This window comes from Saccostrea echinata, unplaced genomic scaffold (assembly GCF_033153115.1).
Source record: "Saccostrea echinata isolate AGI-Se365-2 ecotype Australia unplaced genomic scaffold, CSIRO_AGI_Sech_v1 ptg000077l, whole genome shotgun sequence".
NCBI lineage: Eukaryota > Metazoa > Mollusca > Bivalvia > Ostreida > Ostreidae > Saccostrea > Saccostrea echinata.
This window is the reverse complement of record NW_026889826.1, coordinates 1,025,389-1,046,819: the sequence shown is the minus strand read 5'-3', so window position 1 is coordinate 1,046,819 and position 21,431 is coordinate 1,025,389. Positions and strand designations below refer to the sequence as shown.

The 21,431-nt window shown below is 35.8% G+C and overlaps 1 protein-coding gene and 1 pseudogene across 1 annotated transcript; both read right to left on the bottom strand.

Annotated features, from left to right (window-relative positions):
- LOC133176633 (tripartite motif-containing protein 2-like) overlaps positions 1–20,475 on the bottom strand; it is a 30,359-nt pseudogene extending 9,884 nt beyond the window's left edge.
- On the bottom strand, positions 18,318–20,490 carry LOC133176631 (tripartite motif-containing protein 2-like). Its single transcript, XM_061311735.1, has 2 exons — positions 20,416–20,490; positions 18,318–20,169 (listed from the first exon to the last, which is right to left on the bottom strand). The coding sequence occupies exon 2, from the start codon at positions 20,167–20,169 to the stop codon at positions 18,412–18,414; it is 1,758 nt and encodes a 585-aa protein (XP_061167719.1). The 5' UTR covers positions 20,416–20,490; the 3' UTR covers positions 18,318–18,411.
- Positions 20,491–21,431: the final 941 nt, after the last annotated feature.

Below are 21,431 nucleotides of genomic sequence, written 5' to 3'. Positions count from 1 at the left end.
CTCTTGCTCATCATAACTATGTTCTTAGTTAGTTTCTTTAATACCCATGAGCAGAGAAGAAGATTTTCAAAGTTTTAATACATTTTCACTATATATTCAATAGAGCCCCACCCTAACACTAGAACCCCTGACCCTGGGGCCATGAAATTCACAATTTTGGAAGAGGCAATCTTGCTCATCATAACTATGTACTTAATTAGTTTGTTTGATACCCAGGAGCAAAGAAGAAGATTTTCAAAGAAATAATGCTTTTCACTATATAATCAATAGAGCCCCACCCTAACACCAGAACCCCTGACCATGGGGCCATGAAATTCACAATTTTGGAAGAGGCACTTTTGTTTATCATAACTATGTACTTAGTTAGTTTATTTCATACCCATGAGCAGAGAAGAAGATTTTCAAGGAAATAATGCATTTTCACTATATAATCAATAGAGCCCCCCCCCCCTTTCACCAGAACCCCTGACCAAGGGGCCATGAAATTCACAATTTAGGAAGAGGCATTCTTGCTTATCATAACTATGTACTTAGTTAGTTTATTTTCTACCCAGGAGCAGAGAAGAAGATTTTCAAAGAAATAATGCACTTTGTCTATATAGCCCCACCCTAGCCCCAGAACCCCTAACCCTGGGGCCATGAATTTCACGATTTTGGTAGAAGGCTCAATGCTTATTACAATCATGCCAACAGTTTGACTGCTTGATGTCCAGGAGTAAAGAAGATTTTTAAAGATTGCATTAATTTTAGTGGTTTTTGCCCCACCCCTCATATAGCCCCCCTTTCACCAGAACCCCTGACCCAGGGGCCATGAAATTCACAATTTTGGAAGAGGCATTCTTGCTTATCATAACTATGTATTTAGTTAGTTTATTTTATAACCAGGAGCAGAGAAGAAGATTTTCAAAGAAATAATGCACTTTTACGATATGATCTATATAGCCCCACCCTAGCCCCAGAACCCCTAACCCTGGGGCCATGAATTTCAAAATTCTGGTAGAGGGCTAAATGCTATTACAATCATGCCAACAGTTTGACTGCTTGATGTCCAGGAGTAAGGAAGAAGATTTTTAAAGATTGCATTAATTTAGAGGTTTTTGCCCCACCCCTCAGGCCCCGGGGGGGGGGGCAGGGACCCTGAAATTCACAAATTTTGTCCCTCTTCAACCATAGATGCTATATGCCAAATTTGGTTGAAATTGGTTGAGCGGTTTCAGAGAAGAAGCTGAAAATGTTCAAATGTTAATGCACAAAGACGGACGAAAATGGATAGCAATAGGTCACCTGAGTAAACTCAGGTGACCTAAAAATATCAAAATTACTACTTAACATACTGAAAGGTGGAAGCATTTCAAATCCTCCTAATTTGGGTAAATAAATATGTAGGAGAAGTTTTGTTTGGTATCCCATACTACCTTAATTCTGTAAACACAGATTACTTATCTGAATGAATTAATTATCTGAATGAATTACTGATTGATTGAAATTAAAGTCACATTTTGTTCAGGCTATAAATATTCATTAAGAAATGGGATCTTTGGCAGACTATGCCTATTTGAGTCCTCTTACAACTTTGCACTTATTTTGTTTGTCTGTTAAAACTAACTAACTGGTCTAAATGTAAACAACTTACAGATTTGACAGTTAGAATGACTTACAGTGAAAACTAACTTAAAGATTTGACAGCTTATACTGATTGACAGTAAAGACTGATTACAGATATGACAGTAAAGACTGACTAACAGATCTGACAGTAAAGACTAACTTACAGATCTGACAGTAAAGACTAACTTACAGATCTGACAGTGAAGACTGATTACAGATCTGACAGTAAAGAATGACTTACAGATCTGACAGTAAAGACTGACTTACAGATCTGACAGTAAAGACTAATTTACAGATCAGACAGTAAAGACTGATTACAGATCTGACAGTAAAGAATGACTTACAGATCTGACAGTAAAGACTGACTTACAGATCAGACAGTAAAGACTGACTTACAGATCTGACAGTAAAGATTGATTACAGATCTGACAGTAAAGAATGACTTGCAGATCAGACAGTAAAAACTGACTTACAGATCTGACAGTAAAGACTGATTACAGATCTGACAGTAAAGAATGACTTACTGATCAGACTGACTTACAGATCAGACAGTAAAGACTGACATACAGATCTGACAGTAAAGACTGACTTACTGATCAGACAGTTAAGTCTGGCTTTCTGACCTGACAGTAAAAGGCGGCTTACAGATCAGACAGTAAAGACTGATTTACTGATCTGACAGTAAAGACTGACTTACTGATCTGACAGTTAAGACTGTCTTATAAAATTTACTGATCTTACTGTATTGATTTACTGATCTGATACCATTCACACTAGACACATTGACAATGTTGCATTTAGTCTCTATCAGGTACTGATTGACAGTAAAGACTGACTTACAGATATGACAGTAAAAACTAACAGATCTGACAGTTAAGACTAACTTACAGATCTGACAGTAAAGACTAACTTACAGATCTGACAGTAAAGACTGACTTACAGATCTGACAGTAAAGAATGACTTACAGATCTGACAGTAAAGAATGACTTACAGATCTGACATTAAAGACTAACTTACAGATCAGACAGTAAAGACTGATTACAGATCTGACAGTAAAGACTGACTTACAGATCTGACAGTAAAGACTAATTTACAGATCAGACAGTAAAGACTGATTACAGATCTGACAGTAAAGAATGACTTACAGATCTGACAGTAAAGACTGACTTACAGATCTGACAGTAAAGACTAACTTACAGATCTGACAGTAAAGAATGACTTACTGATCAGACTGACTTACAGATCAGACAATAAAGACTGACTTACTGATCAGACAGTAAAGTCTGGCTTACTGACCTGACAGTAAAAGGTGGCTTACAGATCAGACAGTAAAGACTGATTTACTGATCTGACAGTAAAGACTGACTTACTGATCTGACAGTTAAGACTGTCTTATAAAATTTACTGATCTTACTGTATTGATTTACTGATCTGATACCATTCACACTAGACACATTGACAATGTTGCCTTTAGTCTCTATCAGGTATGGCTCTGCCAGCATGGTTATATAGTAAATACTCCTGTAAATAAAAACCACAGTAGTAAATACTCCTGTAAATGAAAAGCCACAATAGTAAATACTGCTTTAAAGAAAGTCACAATACTAAATACTCATGTAAATAAAAAGCCACAATAGTAAATACTGCTGTAAATAAAAAGCCACAATAGTAAATACTGCTGTAAAGAAAGTCACAATAGTAAATACTCCTGTAAATAAAGTCACAATAGTAAATACTCCTGTATATTAAGTCACAATAGTAAGTGCTCCTGTAAATAAAAAGCCACAATAGTAAGTACTCCTGTAAATAACATCACAAAACCTTCAGCTTTTAACTCTAACAACTAATGTGAAAGATAGTATATGTATATTAGACAAAATATGAAAACATTTGGAAACACCAGACCTGACATTGATGTCAAAGATTCTGTCGTACTGTTCTAGAAATGTGTTCTCTATACTGCCCAACTCCAGAACTCCTGCACAGTTCACCTGGAAAAGGAAAATACTACAGTATCCTGGAAAACAGTGCATATTCTTTATTGGAGTGATCACTGTTCAATATCTCCATCCTTAACATTTTGATAGAATTTAATTATGTTTCCTTGCATGTTAAATGCTTTTAGAGATTGGAATTTTTTAACTGTATGTATAATTATCATCTTTTTATGGAAGAAGCTATGATCTTCTTTTTCACTGATCTGAATCATTTGAAATGAAAATATTGGTTCTGGTAAAGAAAGGAAGTACTGTGTGAAAAATTAGCAACATCCACAAGAGACAATAAAATAAAACACTTGAACCTTTGACCCAGGTGAGCTAAAAATGCAGTATTTTTATATATGTCATGACTACCAGAATGTTCAGTTTTCCAACGAGTGAAATAGTAGTGTCCAACACTCTCTTTGTATCCTCTTCTTTAACCAGATCACCAGGTATCAGCAGAGGCTGAAAAATAACAGGTAAACCAATAGGTATCTAAACAATGAAAAATACACTTGCTATAAAGATTATTGTATTCAAGTCTATTATACCCCCTATGATGAAGCCTTTTTTATCTAATATTATCTTGTTTGTTTTTTTTTAATCTGCCATCCCTTCTACAATCTAGCAAAACTTGCAAAACATGCAAAGTTCAGATCCGTTTACAATTTTCAACACTTTAAGATGTTTTAAGTATTTTTACTACAATTAGGGCAATAGGCCATAAGATACAATCCCCTGTAAGATTTTCCTTTGAAACATGAAATTTAGAGAAAAAAAAAGAATGTCCTCTGATCAGCAACTCTTTTCAAAGCATCAAACACGAAATTAAATAATAAATTATCAGTGATAATGATGTTTAATGCTAGATTTTAGTAAAGGTCATGCATTAAAAGTTTTGTCTGGTCCTTCTAGCATTATTTAACACTTAATTCACACCTCCTTCTTGATCCATGTGTTGTACATTGTATGTTTCATTTTATGATTATCATCAAGATCATGCTTTTTCACTGCATAAACAAAACTGAGTACAAATATATGAGAACTTGAGTTCAACATCAAACAAATTCACGACTAAATTTAAAAAAAGAAAAAAATAAATGCATCCAACTGGCCCATGGCCAAAAACATAAAAGACCATCATTAAATTTTTAATTTGTTTTGTTTGTACTCCAGCCCACATTTTCCAAAGTAGGTACATGTAGGTATGTCGTTTTTTTTTAATCCTCTTACAATGATTATCATAATACAAATTGGAAATTTTTAGAAATTTATTAATTAAATATTTTCATTTTACACAGGACAGCTAGACAGATTTAAAATTTATTGCCTAAAAAAGATTCAATCTAAATGTGTCCTAGAAAAATAATAAAACCTTAACTTTCAAAATGATATGGCCAATCTTTATATCCTTGCAAACACAAAAGGAAAAAATTAAAGTTTATGAAAAAAAATGATCGGGTAAGGGCAATTTTGTTGGATTGGTTGTAATTCATCAAACAAACATTTTTTTTTTGTTGATCTAAGAACTCATATTTCATATTTAATTTGACTGATTTTAAAAGTTCTGAATCATCTTGAAATGATACTTACCTTTAACTTTTCCAGATTAATAAAGTTTTATATCAGAAAAAAATTAACAAGTATATCTGTGAATAAAAAATTTGCTATATGTTTTTATTGTAATCATCTGTTCCTCAATGTGCATAGAAATTTTAAATAATTTAAGTTTGACTGGACATTGACAATTAACTCGATATACTCTAGCTGCTGACTAAGCTCTCTGCTATTGAACTTAACGAGGCCGGGTCTAATTATTTCTATCTTAAATATTTTGATAACTTTTCTTGAATGAATTTTTACTACATTTGTATTATATTAATTATTTTAAGATAAAAATACCAAATGTTCACCATCCCGGTTTCTAAGAGGGCCATCTTAAAAGTTGTCAAATTTTACTATTGGACCCTATGGGACTTTTAAAATCAAGACGGTTTGATGAAGGTGACAGAATCAGTCGAGGTTTGATGAAGGTGACGGAATTAGCCGATGTTTGCCGAATGAAGCCAGTCTATCATCGTTCCAGATAAATTGTAGTTGGCAAAGTATATCGTACGGACATTTTTAATCTGGGAAAACTCAATAACGGTATTGGTTTGGTTTTTTTTTTTAAAGAAATGTTTACATTGCTGAATAGTGTCACTTAAAAAGATTGATGGAATCCTTTGCTGCTTAAATATGAAACATGCAAAGATACAGAATTTTTTTTTCAGAAAGGGGGGGGGGGGCGGGGTGGGTTCGGGGAATACTGAAGTACAACAATGCTATTAGCTCTCACCATTCTTTTTTCTCCTGAAAACGTCAGATTAAAATTACAGAGAGGGTTACATTATTGCAATTGGATTTCATCGAACATCCTACCTGTCTCAGTAAAATTAAATGGTGCAAGGTCTACATTTTAATATGGATTAATATCTTTTGGATATTATACAACGCAAAGAAACAGGAAGTCATCACAATGCAACTACCGAAAAACGAAGGGATACTTTGATCTTGATTACAATTTTGCTTCATTACCCACACCTCCAGGAAATGCGTCTCGAATTTTTCTTAAATCACAAGGAACAAAATTGAAATCCAACACTCCAACACACAGACACACACATACACACCCGCATATATATATATATATATATATATATATATATATATATATATATATATATATATATATATATAACACAAAAATCATAATATTAAAACTAAAATCCTTTCCTACAAACAAACAAAATCAGGCAAATAACTATTTACACTGTATACAATAATTCGCATGCTCTAAACAAAATCATCACGCCACGCAGGTACATTTCTAATGAACCTAGGCCTATCCCGAGCACAATCGCTTGGCTTTTCACTGATATCATACTGTTCTTCTTTTTCTTCTACAAGACTTTCTTGACTATCATCTTCCGCATTGTTTGGACTCTGATATACTGTTATTTTCTATTTGTCACATCCGACAGTTTGTCTTCAACCAAGAAAGGCCCTCTCCAAAACGATGTTAACTTCGGAGAATCTTGTAGGGAAAAATACATAAACTCTTTTTCCGGGTGTAAATGATGACCATGCTAGTTTGGTATCATGGTATCTTTTCTGGCGCTGCATTTCACCTTGCATGTTTTCTCTGACCAATTTATGTGCTGACTCTAATCGTTCTCTTAACACCCAAATCCATTGACTTGTTGGAATATCATCAAATCTAATGGTGTAGTCGCTTCGCTTCCCAGCATTAGCATGTTTGGCGAGAAATTGGTGGTGTAATGTTCTGTAGAACGATATATGCCATAAGTATATATGGAAGATACAACTCCAAGTCACGCTGGTTTAGTTGGTTTTCCTGTTCGTTAGTGCTTAACATAGAGAGCAATGTGCGGTTAAAACACTGTACCATCCTGTCTGATTTAGGGTGATAGGGTGTTTTACGTGTCTTTTTAACTCCAAGTAGCCGACACATCTCCAAAAAGAGTTTGCTCTCATATTGCCGACCTTGGTCAGAATGAATTGTGAAGGGGATACCAAATCTGACCTATACCTGCTCTACCAAAGTACGACCAATCGTCTCAGCCTCCATATTTGGCAGAGCAAATGCCTCTGTCAACTTGGTGAGATAGTCTGACACAACCAAGATGTTGCGGTTTCCTCTATCGGTATATAATTTTAGCGATAAGTAATTTTAGCGATTTGACAATATCTTCCAAGATATCTTTACCTCTTTAGTGCTGAATGATTTGTTAGCGATATGATATTTTAGCGATCTCAACACCCTCGCCAATTATGCAAAAATTGAATACTCGCTAAAAATTCAGTTTATACGGTAGACTAGTATCTGTTGCAATTCTTTCCATTGGCATACCTGATCCAGTTATCTCCATTGGGGCCCTATGTTTAGGATTTGGATTTTTACGTCTCGTACATTTGTCAAAACCTGTAACATGTTGATAAACGTCTTTTTGAAATCCAGGCCAGTAATAACTTTGTCGTATCTTAGCTATCGTTTTCTTCACCCAAGTGTCCAGACGTCTGATTATCATGATACATTTCTAAGATGCGTCTGCGCTCTTGGTCAGGTATAATAGCTTGATGTACTTCTTTGTTGGGAAGAATTAAACAGAGACCACTTGCGCATTAGCAGTCCGTTCTCTATAGTGAGTCTAAGAAACTGGTTCCACAAAGACTTCACTACGTAGCAATGCATAGAAATATCGCTAAAACTTGATTGCTCTCCTTTCTCAACCCATGTTTTTACAAGCTTAATGTCTCTACTCTGCTCTTGAGCCTCTTGAAGACTATAATCCATGTCGTAACTTTTTATCTCCGATGGCTGCAAAATTCTTACAGCTGATTCAATTTTCGGATCATTTTCCAATGATGAAGGATCAAAACCACACTGAGCGCACGGTATTCTGCTTCGCACATCTGCATTACCATGCTTTTTACCTATTTTCATATCATAGGTACTGATTACTTCCAGCCGCCTAGCCAACTGACCCTCTGGGATTTTGAACCTTTAAAGCCATCTCAATGACCCGTGGTCAGTTCTAAGAAACTGTTTACCATAGAGATAGTGGAGGTAATGCTTAATAAAATGGATAACGGCCAAAAGTCCTTTCTGTGTCACACAATACCTTCTCTCTGACTTTGATACTGCACGGCTAGCATATGCTATAACACGTTCTTTACCGTCAATATTTTGAGATAATACCACAATCGCTTCGTTGCTAGCGTCGGTATCCAAAATAAATTGCTTTGTAATATCAGGTAGGGATAAAACTGGTGCAATTATTAGTTTGTTGCGCAGCACTTCGAACGCTTCTTGTGCCTCTTTACTCCATAGAAATTTCCTTCCTTTTTCTGTGAGTCGATGCAGTGGTTTGGCAACTGAGGCAAAATTCTTGATAAAACACCTGTAATAACTGCAAAGACCTAGAAAAATCTTAATTCAGTTACAGTACTTGGAACTGGCCACTCATCTACCGCTTTAATTTTCTCTGGGTTGCTCGCAATTCCGTCTTTGGAAATGATATGTCCCAGATAGGATACCTTGGTAGCAAATAAATTGCATTTCTTGGTTTTTAACTTTAGGCCGGTCTGATGCAATCTCTGAAAACATGTTGTAGGTTTTCAAGCATGTCATCAAATGGTTTGCCCACAACAATAATGTCATCAAGGTACACTAAACATTTATCCAATTGGAGTCCTGCAAGAACGGTTTCCATAAGTCTCTCAAACGTCGCAGGCGCACAGCATAAGCCAAAGGCATTACCTTGAATTGGAATAACCAATTTCGCGTTACAAATGCTGTTTTGGGCTTATCACGCCATACCTCCATCCTCCATACTAACCTGCCAGTAACCACTGTTAAGATCAAACGTAGAAAACATCTCGTGTCCTGACAAGTGGTCAAAAGCCTTATAAATTTTCGGAAGAGGATAAGCGTCCTTTGTGGTCACATCATTTAATCGACGGTAGTGTCTTTCTGACATATTTTCTATTTATCAATTAGTCTACACAAAAGCGCATTGTGCCGTTTTTCTTGCAGCGCCCAAGGGCTGTTTGAAGGTTCTATCACACCCTTTTCGAGCATTTCTTTTACCTGTGCATCTACCTCATGAGATAAATGAATTGGAATTCGCCTAGGACCTTGTTTAATGGGTTATTTAGCCTGATCCGTGATTATCTTATGGTGCACCACATTTGTCTGCCCTAAATCATAATTAGATGTTGCAAAAAAACCTGATTTTTATGTAGAAAGTCCTCAACTTTTGTCATTTGTTCGGGCAAAAGGTTGTCCTTACATCTGTCTAACAAATCTTTCAAATCACTTTGCAGCTCTTTAATTAACTTCTGAGGATAACATGTTGATTTTGGCTTCTCCTCAAATGCGGTAATTTTTCCAGTCAGAGTTCCTCGAAAAATCTGTTGCACATCATCCGTGAGGTTCAAAAGCAAACTGGTATTTTATCGCTATCTTTAACGAGAGTGCGTCCTACCAGTGCACGTCTCAATAAATATTCGTTCTCGTTCCACTAAGTAATATGTTCCTCCATAATTATTATTTCCCGTAACATTGACAGAAATAATTATTTCACCTCTTAGTCGCCTCTTGGCTCTTCAGTGGAATTTGAATAGGCTTTTCAAAATCCACTGAAGAGCCAAGAGGCGAAAGCGCTATGGATTATGCAAATGTCACTTGCTGCAGTGACTCTGTAACAGCTTAGTGTACCTTCCCAGGAAAATGCGCATTTCTCATTCTTTAATAGCAGCGATCTCTCTTGAAGATCTATCAACCCATTGTATTTCTTGAGAAAATCAAGTCCAATAATTCCGCCCAAAGAAATATCTGCAACAAATGCATCAAAAAATTTATCTGACTCACCAATCTACAAAAATTTTTTGATGCAGTTGTTGCATCCCTTTCTCTTATTTCAAAGAGATTGTATGATAGATTGCAGGAGGAAAGACCTGAGCTAAAGGAGAACGCTCGGCGAATATTCAATGCTAGTGGTTCTCTTCTGTCTCACTATGGTAAAGCAACATTTTCTCTTCATACAATCTCGTTGAAATAAGAGTAAGGATTGCTCCAGTGTCAATCAAGAGTTTTTCCCTGCATAAAGATACCTGCTTCCTCACACAAAGTGCTTGCTCCAACATTCCCATCTTTTGTAGATTTTCTCCACCTTTTACGTCTACTGCGAACTTGGCATGCGCTTCCGCCATCTGACTTTGCTACATGTCTCCGTTTATCCTTTCCTTTGTCTCGAGCTCTGTTCTTCAACATTGGGCAATTCTTCCGAATGTGTCCTTCTTCCGAGCAGTAGTAACATTTTACCCTCTTACGTTGCATTCTTTCTGGAAAGATTCTCTGCGAAATCTTGCATTTGTCTTAATCTGTCTCTCCAAATTATCTACATGATCTATTTTATTCTGCATTTCCTGCATCAGCGCTTTTAAACCTATAGAATTTGCAGTTTGAGTTTGTGCTTGTCCGTGAGTATCAATTGCGCACATGTTGCTTCTTTTTTCAGTCTTGTAGTAAGCATCAAGTTCTACTGCTTGCGCACAGTACAACTCAGTTTGATTAGGTGGGGCGAATCTCTTCAAGCGCTTTCACTAACAGGTCATATTGTTGTACTGTTTCTGACGAAACATTTCCTAATATCCCTCTCATCAAAGGTTGCAAGCTTTATGTTACACTTTGAAACTTTTTCCTCCCTGTTATTTGCCTGTTGTATTGAGGAAACGGCTCTCTCTGGAGGGGACACTTTCTTAACTTTGCGCCTGACCCTCACGAGGTGAATCTTCATTTCTAATTTGCTCAGGAGGCCTAATTTGATATTGCACTTGCGGTGGAAGTTGAGATTGCGCACTCAGTGGAAATTTAAATGGAAAATGCGAAATAGTCTCATTCAACACATGAACTGGATGCGGATGCGCATTTGACAAAAGTGCGCGGCGCGTTTCCTATGGGCAGTGGTGCAATCGCTTCGTACCTGTTGCGCACTCGAAGCATAATCTGTTGTCAAAAGGGATGCATTTGTCCCAGAAGCAGATTTCGTTGCGCTGTTTTTCTTCATACTGTCACACCAACTATTTCTTCATTTTCCTTCCTAGGGTTTTTGTCGCCCGCGTGGCGCAGTGGTTAGAGCGTCTGCTCTAGAGTCTCGAAGTAAGGAGTTGATCCTTACGTCGCGGGTTCGAATCCCACTGTGGGACGTGGAGACCGGTCCTTCGGATGAGACCGTATAAACCGAGGTCCCGTGTCGCAGTAGGTGCTGGCACGAAAAAGATCCCTCACTGCTCAATGGCCGTAAGTGCCGAGTATAGGACAAAATTTGCAGCTCTCCACCGGCAAATGGTGGCGTCTCCATATGAGTGAAAAATTCTCGAGAGGGACATTAAACAACATACAATCAATCCTATGGTTTTTGGATTGCTATGCATTTGTCAATACCATCGTCTCCTCTGCAGGCTGCAGTTCTTGCTGTGCGCTTTCGCCAGTCATTGTCGCAATGCCAGGATCGCGCATTGGTCTATTTGTCGCAACAGGTGTAGACTGTTTTTCAATCTCAAGGCGCAATCTCTCGCAGCTCAGATATTTCCTCATTGGTCATTTCTTCCATTGCGCTCATAATTTACAAAGCAATGATAACAAAACTTTAATCAGATTAGAATACTATTATCTATTACTTTTACTTTTGCCGAATCCCACCGCGATGCCACCACATTTATGTAACCTTTCCGGTTCGTTTATGGGATTCGGCTGTTCTATCTGAACAAATTAGGTAAAATTTAAATATCTCAATCACAGATTTGAATTAGCAATTAATATGTACACTATCCCTGTCGTTTCTCGGGAGCTCACGTGCCTTTCAAGGACTGAAGCTCATTAGCTGCGCACCTCCAGCCAAACCCGTGTATAATAGTAATACATGTATATATAATTTTATAATCAATATATCAAAGTCCCGAAAGCCTATTTTAGGCACGCAAGATTTTATTCAGGTATCCCAGTACCTACCACGTGTTGCTCTTCGTTTTTGAACCGTCTTTTCGCAACAGAATATCTAATCAACCCGACTGTCTCAGTATATATATATATACCCTTAACATGCCGAAAGCTTCAGGTCACCTGAACTGCTGAGAACCGAAGGGAACAACTCAAAGAAACAGGAAGTCATCTCAATGCAGCTACCGAGAAACGAAGGGATACTTTGATCTTAATTACAACTTTGCTCTACAGTGCACGATTCTCTGTCGAAAAACCGAAGATCCTACTCTGGTGGCAGTTATTCCGGATGTGTGGGTAGAATCTTTCAGAGTGTGTGTGTGTGGGGGGGGGGGGGTAGTATTAAATAGTTAAGTATTGTATCATGAGTCGGCGCTTTGATTTATTTTATCAGGAAATTAGGGGGGAAAAATACCAAAGGCAATGTATTTATACGCCCTTTTTTATTTTCGAAAAAAAATGTTAAAAATTGAATTGTAAAATCTTAAAGAAATTTTTAATGATAACTAAATTTCACTTTCCGTACATTAACTCTAAATAATTTAAGGAGGAAAATTTTATTTGTTTAAAGAAAGAGTCAGTGGATGTTTTGGTTTGTATCATACATGTCAGTCTAATGGAGTTGGCAAGGTTAATTTATAAAGAAGTCTTAACATTTAGATACATGTAGTCAAACATGCCTGAATTTATATATAGAACATATAGTGATATCTTCAAAACCTGTTGTTCACTCAAACTCAATAAAAGGGTCCAATTGCTGTCGTCTGTGAAATAATTTCAAACTATGCACTACATTTCATTTGATTGAATATTATTTTATTGTTCGAAGCCTTGTCAAACCAACCATGCTTTAGCAACTGTTTGACTTGAATTAAACTTAGGTAAAATTACCTCCAAATGTGTCATTTTGAAATGATCGTTACTGTCGCCGGTAACAGAGTTTGGACATAAGGTGCTTAATTTTAAAACTTAAAGGAAAAAATTGTAAATGATAACATCATTTAAGATTGAACATATCAAACTGTGAAAATGAAAAATAACATCGATGTTGTTTGACTGATGGTATGTTCAGTGCTTAATTTTAAAGTGATGTCGCCAAATAAGACACAAGATCAATATCGCCGAAAAAAATATTATGAACGTTACTTATCAAGACACAAATGTAACTACAGACAAGTGATGTTATTTTATGAAGCTAACTATCACGAATATCCTTTTTAAGAAATATTAATTTCAACTCTTCATCCGCAAAACTTTAATTCAGTCTGTAACTTTGCTTTCTAGCTGCGATGAAATAAGAATGAAATGTTCGTTACCGTATTCATGCAACTAAACGTACTATCTTCACACCGACTGGTGGTTTCATTACAAAGATAATGTGTGTCGTAAAAAAAACCCCAACATTTATATCAGCAATCATACTTTTATTCGAATCACTATTCCATGGTATGTACTTGTTCGAAATGTCCGTTAACGAAATGTTCGTTACATAGTTTTGAATTCGGTTACTTTAAACGCCGAGAAAACCCAACTTCAAGCGTTTATGGGATGAAAGTTACAAAGCGCCATTTTGTTTGAATGTCATTGTTGAAGGAGTATTCAAATTTCCAATTTCCGAAAGTCTTCATGCAGAACACAAGGTAGGTGAATTCAGTGATGTGTACCGTGATTTATTAACAAAATTATAATATTTTTTAAACAGAAAAACTGAGAATGAATAAATAGACTACTGCTTAAAATTTAACATCATTGTTTGTGCTGTATATTTATAAAAATGCTCAAAATAAACACAGAAATGTTCGTTACTTGATGGTAACGAACATTATATTTCACTTTTAGTATCATATCGTTTTGAAGTTTTTTTTTTTTTAATTTCTTTATCACGCTATGAAGTTAATTGGTTTAGAAACAATGTGTTACATGTTTGATAATTTTATTTTTGATTCGTTTGTGTATTTTAAACAATAACAATACGTTTGAACACAATATTTAAAAAAATATTGTAAATATTGTTTTTGGTAATTATTCTTCACCTGTTGAAATTTTGGAGGAAAAAAACTGACATTTTGCTATTCCATTTACTGTACAGAAAAATTGCATACATCTATACTCATGCTTATCACAGATGTTTCCTTACCAAAATTTAATTAATATTTTTTTTCAAAATTTATCCAATATTCCTGAGTAACGAACATTTATGAAATGTGGTAACGAACATTTCTTATCATGTTAATATAATTTTATTTCATTTCTATTTAAATCAGATGACAAAATCACGTGCTGAAATTCAGAAAGCATACCGAGAAATACTTAAGGCCAAAAATAAAGAAGAGTATCTGAGAAAGGAGAGAGAACGTCGACGAAAGAGTTATGTCCCATCCTCTCAGCTCTCCAGGAGAGACAGATTACGAAGGAACATAAAAAATAACGAAATATTGAAATGCCATAGACAGAGAGAAAAAGATATATCAGCAGCAGAAGCTATGAATAATGAACACAACTCAGAAAGCATGGACACAAGAAGTTATGAAAGTCCAGGAATTCAAGGTGAATCTTCATAAAGATTTGTAGTCGAAATTATTTCGACGAAACAGCCCAAGGAAGAGAATAAGTAGAGCATTGTCAAAAAAGAGTAGAGAATTGACGAAGCTGAAAACAGAATTCCAAACACTGCAGAGAAAATACAAGACAACATTACGAAAGATACAGTGCATGAAAAAGAAAGAAACAACAAATGAACCTTCAACACCAAAAAGGAAGTCAAATGCACAGATTAAAGAGGCAGGTCTGGAAGATGACCAGGTAGAAAACATTCGAAGACAACTCTTAATGAGCAACGCTTTGATTGAAGAGGTGAAGAAGGCTAGAGAAATTAATAATCTAGGAAAAGGAAAAATAATACGAAACGTATTAGCAAGTAAAATCATTAGGAAATACAGGTGTGTAAACATACTTAGCAAGATGTCGGGCTTCAATAGAAAAAAACTGGGCAAAGTGACGACAAAGGTGATTGATTTTGGAATACAAAAGAAAGCAAGGGAAATAAGACGCTACAGAGATGAAGTTATTTGCTTCTTGGAGCGTGACGAAAATAGCAGGAACCTACCTGGAAAAGCAGACGAAGTGAAAACTGGTGTACATAGAAGCACACAGACTCGGGTATTAACAGACTACCTGTCAAACTTGCACCGTAAATTTCTAAGAGAAAATCCCACAGTAAAGCTTTCCCTTGCGACTTTTCAACGAATAAGACCAAAATACATCCGCACAACAGCATTTATCACACGAGACAGTTGCCTGTGTACTAAACACCAGAATATGGCATTATTACTGAAGGCCCTCCGACGAGAAAACGTTCCAACCAATCCAGAAAACTACTTGGACAACCTTTTGATTGAAAATATCAAAGAAAGTATTACCAGTTCCGATATAAGTTTTGAGGAATGGAAAAGGGTTGCAGTGGAAGAGAAGGGAAAGAAAAAAAATGGTGATGAAAATTGTCAAGGTTAACAAATCAAGGGATGAATTCATCGCACACTTAGAGAAACAGACACAGCAGTTCAAAAGCCATGTTAGTAGAATGAAAACACAGTATGAGCAAATAAAATTGTTGAAGGAGACATTGATGCCCAACCATGTTGTTATTCACATGGATTTTGCTGAGAACTATAGCTGTAGGTCGATGGAAGAAATCCAGTCAGCTTACTGGAACCAGCAAGCGATCACATTACATACTGTTGTAATCTACAGAAGAGCTGCAGAAGACTAGCCGGTATGCCACAAGAGCTTTGTGATAATCTCGGATGATCTTAATGACAATGCCACGACAGTTCTGACCTTTTTAAAAGTGATCATACAAGGAATAAAAGAGGGGGATCCAGAGGTCCAGTTTATACATTTATTTATTTGACTGACAGCCCAACAAGTCAGTACAGAAACAGAACTATTTTCAACTTTGTTGCTGACCATGAAGAGACAACAGGCATCAAGGCTAGGTGGAATTACTTTGAGGCCGGGCATGGAAAGGGTCCATTTGATGGGCTTGGGGGAGTAACTAAGCGTATGGCCGACCAGGCCATGAAATCAGGCAAAGTTGTAATACAAGATGCACAAGATTTCTTTGCTTGGACACAATCGTCTTCTTGTAATATGAGTAGTGTTCGGTTTCTATTTGTCCCGAAGGAGAGGTGCGAGGACACGGCCAAAGAGTTAGAAAACATCAACGTTAAAACCATAAAGGGTACTATGAAGATTCATACCGTCGTAGATGTGGCTCAAACTCCATTCTAGTTAGAGACACAAGTTGCTACTGTGTGTCAGTGGAGATCATTGCGACACCTGGCGACAAGAATGCACAGCAGTAGCAGATATGGAGAAGGATGGTGCAACGGAACAGGAAATGGAAAGGGTGGCCGATATAGGGTCGGTAAAATGCAGCATTGAAGACTTTGTCGTAGCAAAATACGAACAGAAGTGGTATGTCGGCCAAATTATTGAGGAAGACCCAGATGATGAAAACGGTTATACATACAACATTTCCTTCATGGAAAAACGTAAAAATATGTTCCAATGGCCACGTCAGAAAGACATTTTGTGGTGCAAATCCTCCGACATTAAATTGAAGCTGAACAAACCAACCCCCTCAGGCAAATCAGGAAGAATGTATAAGCTAGATAGCGGTGACTGGGAAAAGTTTTCCAACGTTTGTGAAATGTAACGGACAGTCCAAATTTAACAACTTTACATACTGTAATGTAATTTTAAAGAAGCAAACATGATTTTAGAAGTAAAGAAAAGCCTGTATTGTATGATTTGGTACATAATGTTATGTTAGACAAACATGGAATTTACAAAAAATTTAGTATGATTTGTTGGTAACGTACATTTCGAAATGATATGACTATCACAGTTTGGAAAATTGACTTGTTTTTGAGAATTTAGTAAAAATCAATATTCTTTTTATGATTGTTTATGATCACATTAATATTTAGTTACGAAAAATTTTGGCACAAAATCCAAACATATTTTTCTAATGGCACAAATTTACCCTTTTTTTCGCAATTAAATGACTGCCAACATCATTTATTGACACCTGCATAATATATTTAAGCACTATTAATGTGTTATTTGTGTCAATAAAACAATTTACACTAAATATTATGGAAATAAGTGAATAAGTGTTGTTAAAATTTAATTTGCATCTTTCTTTCAAAACAGGTTTTTCATAAAATGTACGTTACTTTTTAGTCCCTTTTTGTTATTTGATTGCAAAGACATTGCATTGTGTTCGCCGATTTCCATATTTTTTAAATGAAGATTAAAGTAAATATTTACAATGTTATTTGTATTATATTTCTTCTAGTATAACATACACAATTTTTTGTGGAGTGTAAAACATGCAGTATTTTTGCATGCCTAAAAAACGGAAAAGTCCAAATAATAACATATACTTAAATATCGTGTATATCATTAACGATAAATTTCATCCCAAGCATTCAATATTTTTAAATTACATACACATAGTCTTCTTATCATACCTTGTTGAAATTTGATATTTATAATATTATATTTTATGTAAAGTCACTGAAAAGTAATGAAACCCCTTGGTAACGTACATTTTTAAGGCTAAATATTATGAAAAAAATGTAATAACTTTTAAATGTCACAACTCAAAAACCCATCAATTCTCGTTGAAAAAAAAATTGTATTTGCAATGATGGATTATTGGTATTTAACTATCAACTATTGAGTTTGAGTGTGTTATACTCCGTATCAGGTAAAATTGTATGCAGTATCAGGAATTATAATGCTAAATCCACTGGCTGCAGCAGAAGACATACTAAACAATACTAAGAAATACTGTTTTTTTTATTGTTTAATTACAGATTTCATAATGAACAATTTTGTTAACAAAAATGAAAATCTACTTTAAGGATGTGTACCATTATTTACAATATATGTTAAATCTAAAAGTTTGTATCTTATTACTTTTTTTCGTAGATATTTTAATTAAAATTGTTAAAAAAAAAATACAACATAATATACGAGGAAAGCAGTTCAAGCATACATACATACTAGATTACTATAAATTTGTAATTATGGTAATTTTTTTTTTTACAGAGTATTATCTAAAATTAAAGTTATGAGATTCCAGACTATGTGTGATGAACAGTAATGAATTTGAATATAAATAACAAAAATAATGAGTAAGTGCACATTTTAATTTGCCATGCAGTGTGTTTATGCCAAAATAAGAATCACTGGAGATAGTTGTACACTGTCAGTATGATGATGTCTCGTTGTCCGACATAGAGATTGTTCTCATCATCCACACACACACCACGGGGACACTCTACCCCTTGTTGTTGTGTGAGTAATAGAGACAAGAACTGACCGTCCTGATCAAGGAGTTGAACACTGACACCATAACACACCAGGATGTGTCCGAGGACATCAGTACAGATTCCATAGGGCTTAAACTCTGACTTCTGATCTCTGTAGGAGAACCTGTGTTGTCCTGATTTATTCACCACCACCACTCCATTACTATGGTCTGATGTGCAGATATCTCCATTAATGTTTTCTGTGATGTAGTATGGTGTTATATACAGTTCCTGTCCTTTGTTATCCCTCTGTATGTTCTGTAGTTCTTTTCCTGTCGTGTTGTACCTGGTCACTTTACTTTCCTCTGTAGTCTTCATCAACCGTAACAGTCCTTTAGCCTCTCTAGCCATCCCTACCAGTAAGTCCCCGTTGATGTGGGAGGAGTGTATGCTGAATGGTTTCCAGTCTCCGGTTTTCATGAATTCAGTGATATAATTATCATGTGTTTTCTTAATGATGACTTTCTTGTTTTTGTCTGTAAAGATCAGATCCCCGTCCTGTGTCACTGTGTGGAAACCTTCCCATTTACCATTGGTTTTTATCTTCTGTATCACATTCATGTGTAGATCTGTTTGGACAAGATTACCATCCAAGTCACTGATCCAGAGTCTGTTTGATTGATGTTGTGATATGTGGTATACTCCATGAACACCTGGTGGTACTTTGAGCTTCCTGACCTTGGTGACAGAGGCAGTTAGAGACAATGTTTGTTTCTTGTCAGATTTCGTTCTTTCTTCTTTCATCTGTTGATTTGTAAGTTTCATTGCTGTATCTGTATTGTAGAAACTTTCAATGGACCTTATTTCTCTGTTTTCTGCTTTAGTGTTGGGGACATGTATTTTACAAAGTAACTGAGTGATATCAATTTTGCTGTATTGGCCAGCAGTAAAACTTGGTGTGACTGGTTTTGTTGTCTCTGGTATGGATTGGATCTTTGGCTTCTTCTTAGACATTAATTTCTGGGGTTCTTTAGAGGACAGGCATATGTGGAGCTCTTTGACAAGGTCATTAAGATAAGTGATGTAATCATCCATAGTCTTGTCTTGGGTTTTTAGATCTTCTAACAGTGAATGCTCTATCTGGTCTAACTGCTTCAAGTTCTCAGATACGACTGTGTCCACCAGACTTTTCAGGGATTCACCTTCAGTCTTCATGGATATTCTGATGTTGTCCATGATGTGTTTGATTTTTGAGGAATCTTCTTTAATTTCTTTCAGTAAATTTTGTGAAATGGGAAGAAAATATTCCTGGATTTTTGAGATTTCCTCTTGAAAGATTGCAGATTTATCTGCATATTTTTTTTCTAAATCAGTGAAAATATGCCCGTGATGGTCTCCTTGTGTAGCACATTTGGAACATACTGGAACTTGGCATTCTTCACAGAGCATATCCATATCTTTAGTGGGATGGATCTTGCATTTCTCCACAGGAAGTTGTCGTTTACGTTGCTGGTAAAGGACTACCTCATGGTTCTTGTTTTCTGGACTTCTCAGATGTTCATCTTTGCATTGTTTACACAACCTTATGTGACAAGGGTTGCAATAGAACTCACAATTTCTTTCACATTCTTCAATGGCACACTCCAAAAAGTGCTGGGCTGTGCGGGGAATATCCATTTTAGATAAAGCCATCTAAAAATGATAGGAATCGTGTAGTCAAAGAAAGAAGGAAATTAGGAAATGTGTTCTATGCTACGTAGAGTAGTTACTAGAATATGACTACACACACAATGACATTATATCTTCATACAAGCGTTTACACTTACAGTAATTATGTCTGAAACACACGAACAGACACCACAATTATTTAAATGTATCCCCCAATTACAACTGTATCATAATCCAGTCTTAAATAATGAAAATGTATTTATTACTTACAGCTTTTATGAATGACCTCTAAATGACTTCCTTGACAGAACTTTGGAATGTGAGAATGAGATCTGAGGCGAGACTTTAAACGATATTTCCAATTTACTTCCTGGTTGGAGAAATGTCATAGACTTTGAAGGAGGGGATGAACCCCGATGTCCCCATGGTTTCTAACTATGGAACTGAATACAAAAGTTATATTTAAGATCAAAGACAACATTACAAAATATGTCTTACAGGACAAAGTGTCTCAATTATCGCCATTAAAAATCCCAGAGCCGTGTACAAATGTAAAGTTTAAAGTTTAAAGTCAGTGTTGAAGTAGAAATGCTATTAAATGGACAAAGATGCACGTCTATTAATATTTAAGTGATATTTTAAAATTTTAAAATATATTCTTTTGTTGGTTTCAAGGTAATTAAAATACACATCAGGTCATGTCCTTTACTGTGAATTTTAAGAGTAAAAACATTTTGTTTCCATGCAGGGAAAACTATGCACATTGATTTATATGAGTAGAAACATCGTGACTGTAGCTCCACTGGCTTACAAAAAACTAAATAAAAGTTCTGTTGCACATCATGGCCTTCAATAAGCCTCTGGAAAAGTGGAGGAAGAGTCTGGGAGGGGTATCACCAACTCTGAATTAGATTTTTTTTAACAAATGGGTGTCATTTTGGTGAGTTCTGGTGCATTCTAAAAAGTTATTTTTTCACATATGAATAAGCAAAATCTAGCAGCATTGCTACAAAAAGAAAAAATATAAGCTATTTCATCTAAATAAAAGTTTTGGATTTCTTTTTATGCCCCCCCCCCCCCCCTTTTGCCAAGGGCCTTGCACATGTGCTTGAAACAATTTTTTAGTTATAGAGTAAAGATGTTACAGGAATTAAATGCATCAACTGTTTTGAGATCCCAATTCATACAGACGTAAAACCAAGTTCCTCTAAAATGCAATTGAACAGTATCAGTGAGCCTTACAAACAAGGACTATATTCATTTGTTACAAGCTTTGTCAGATGGAA

Bases quoted from the DNA above. Each gene is read 5' to 3' on its own strand.
- LOC133176631 (XM_061311735.1), bottom strand. From the start codon at position 20,169: ATGGCTTTATCTAAAATGGATATTCCCCGCACAGCCCAGCACTTTTTG.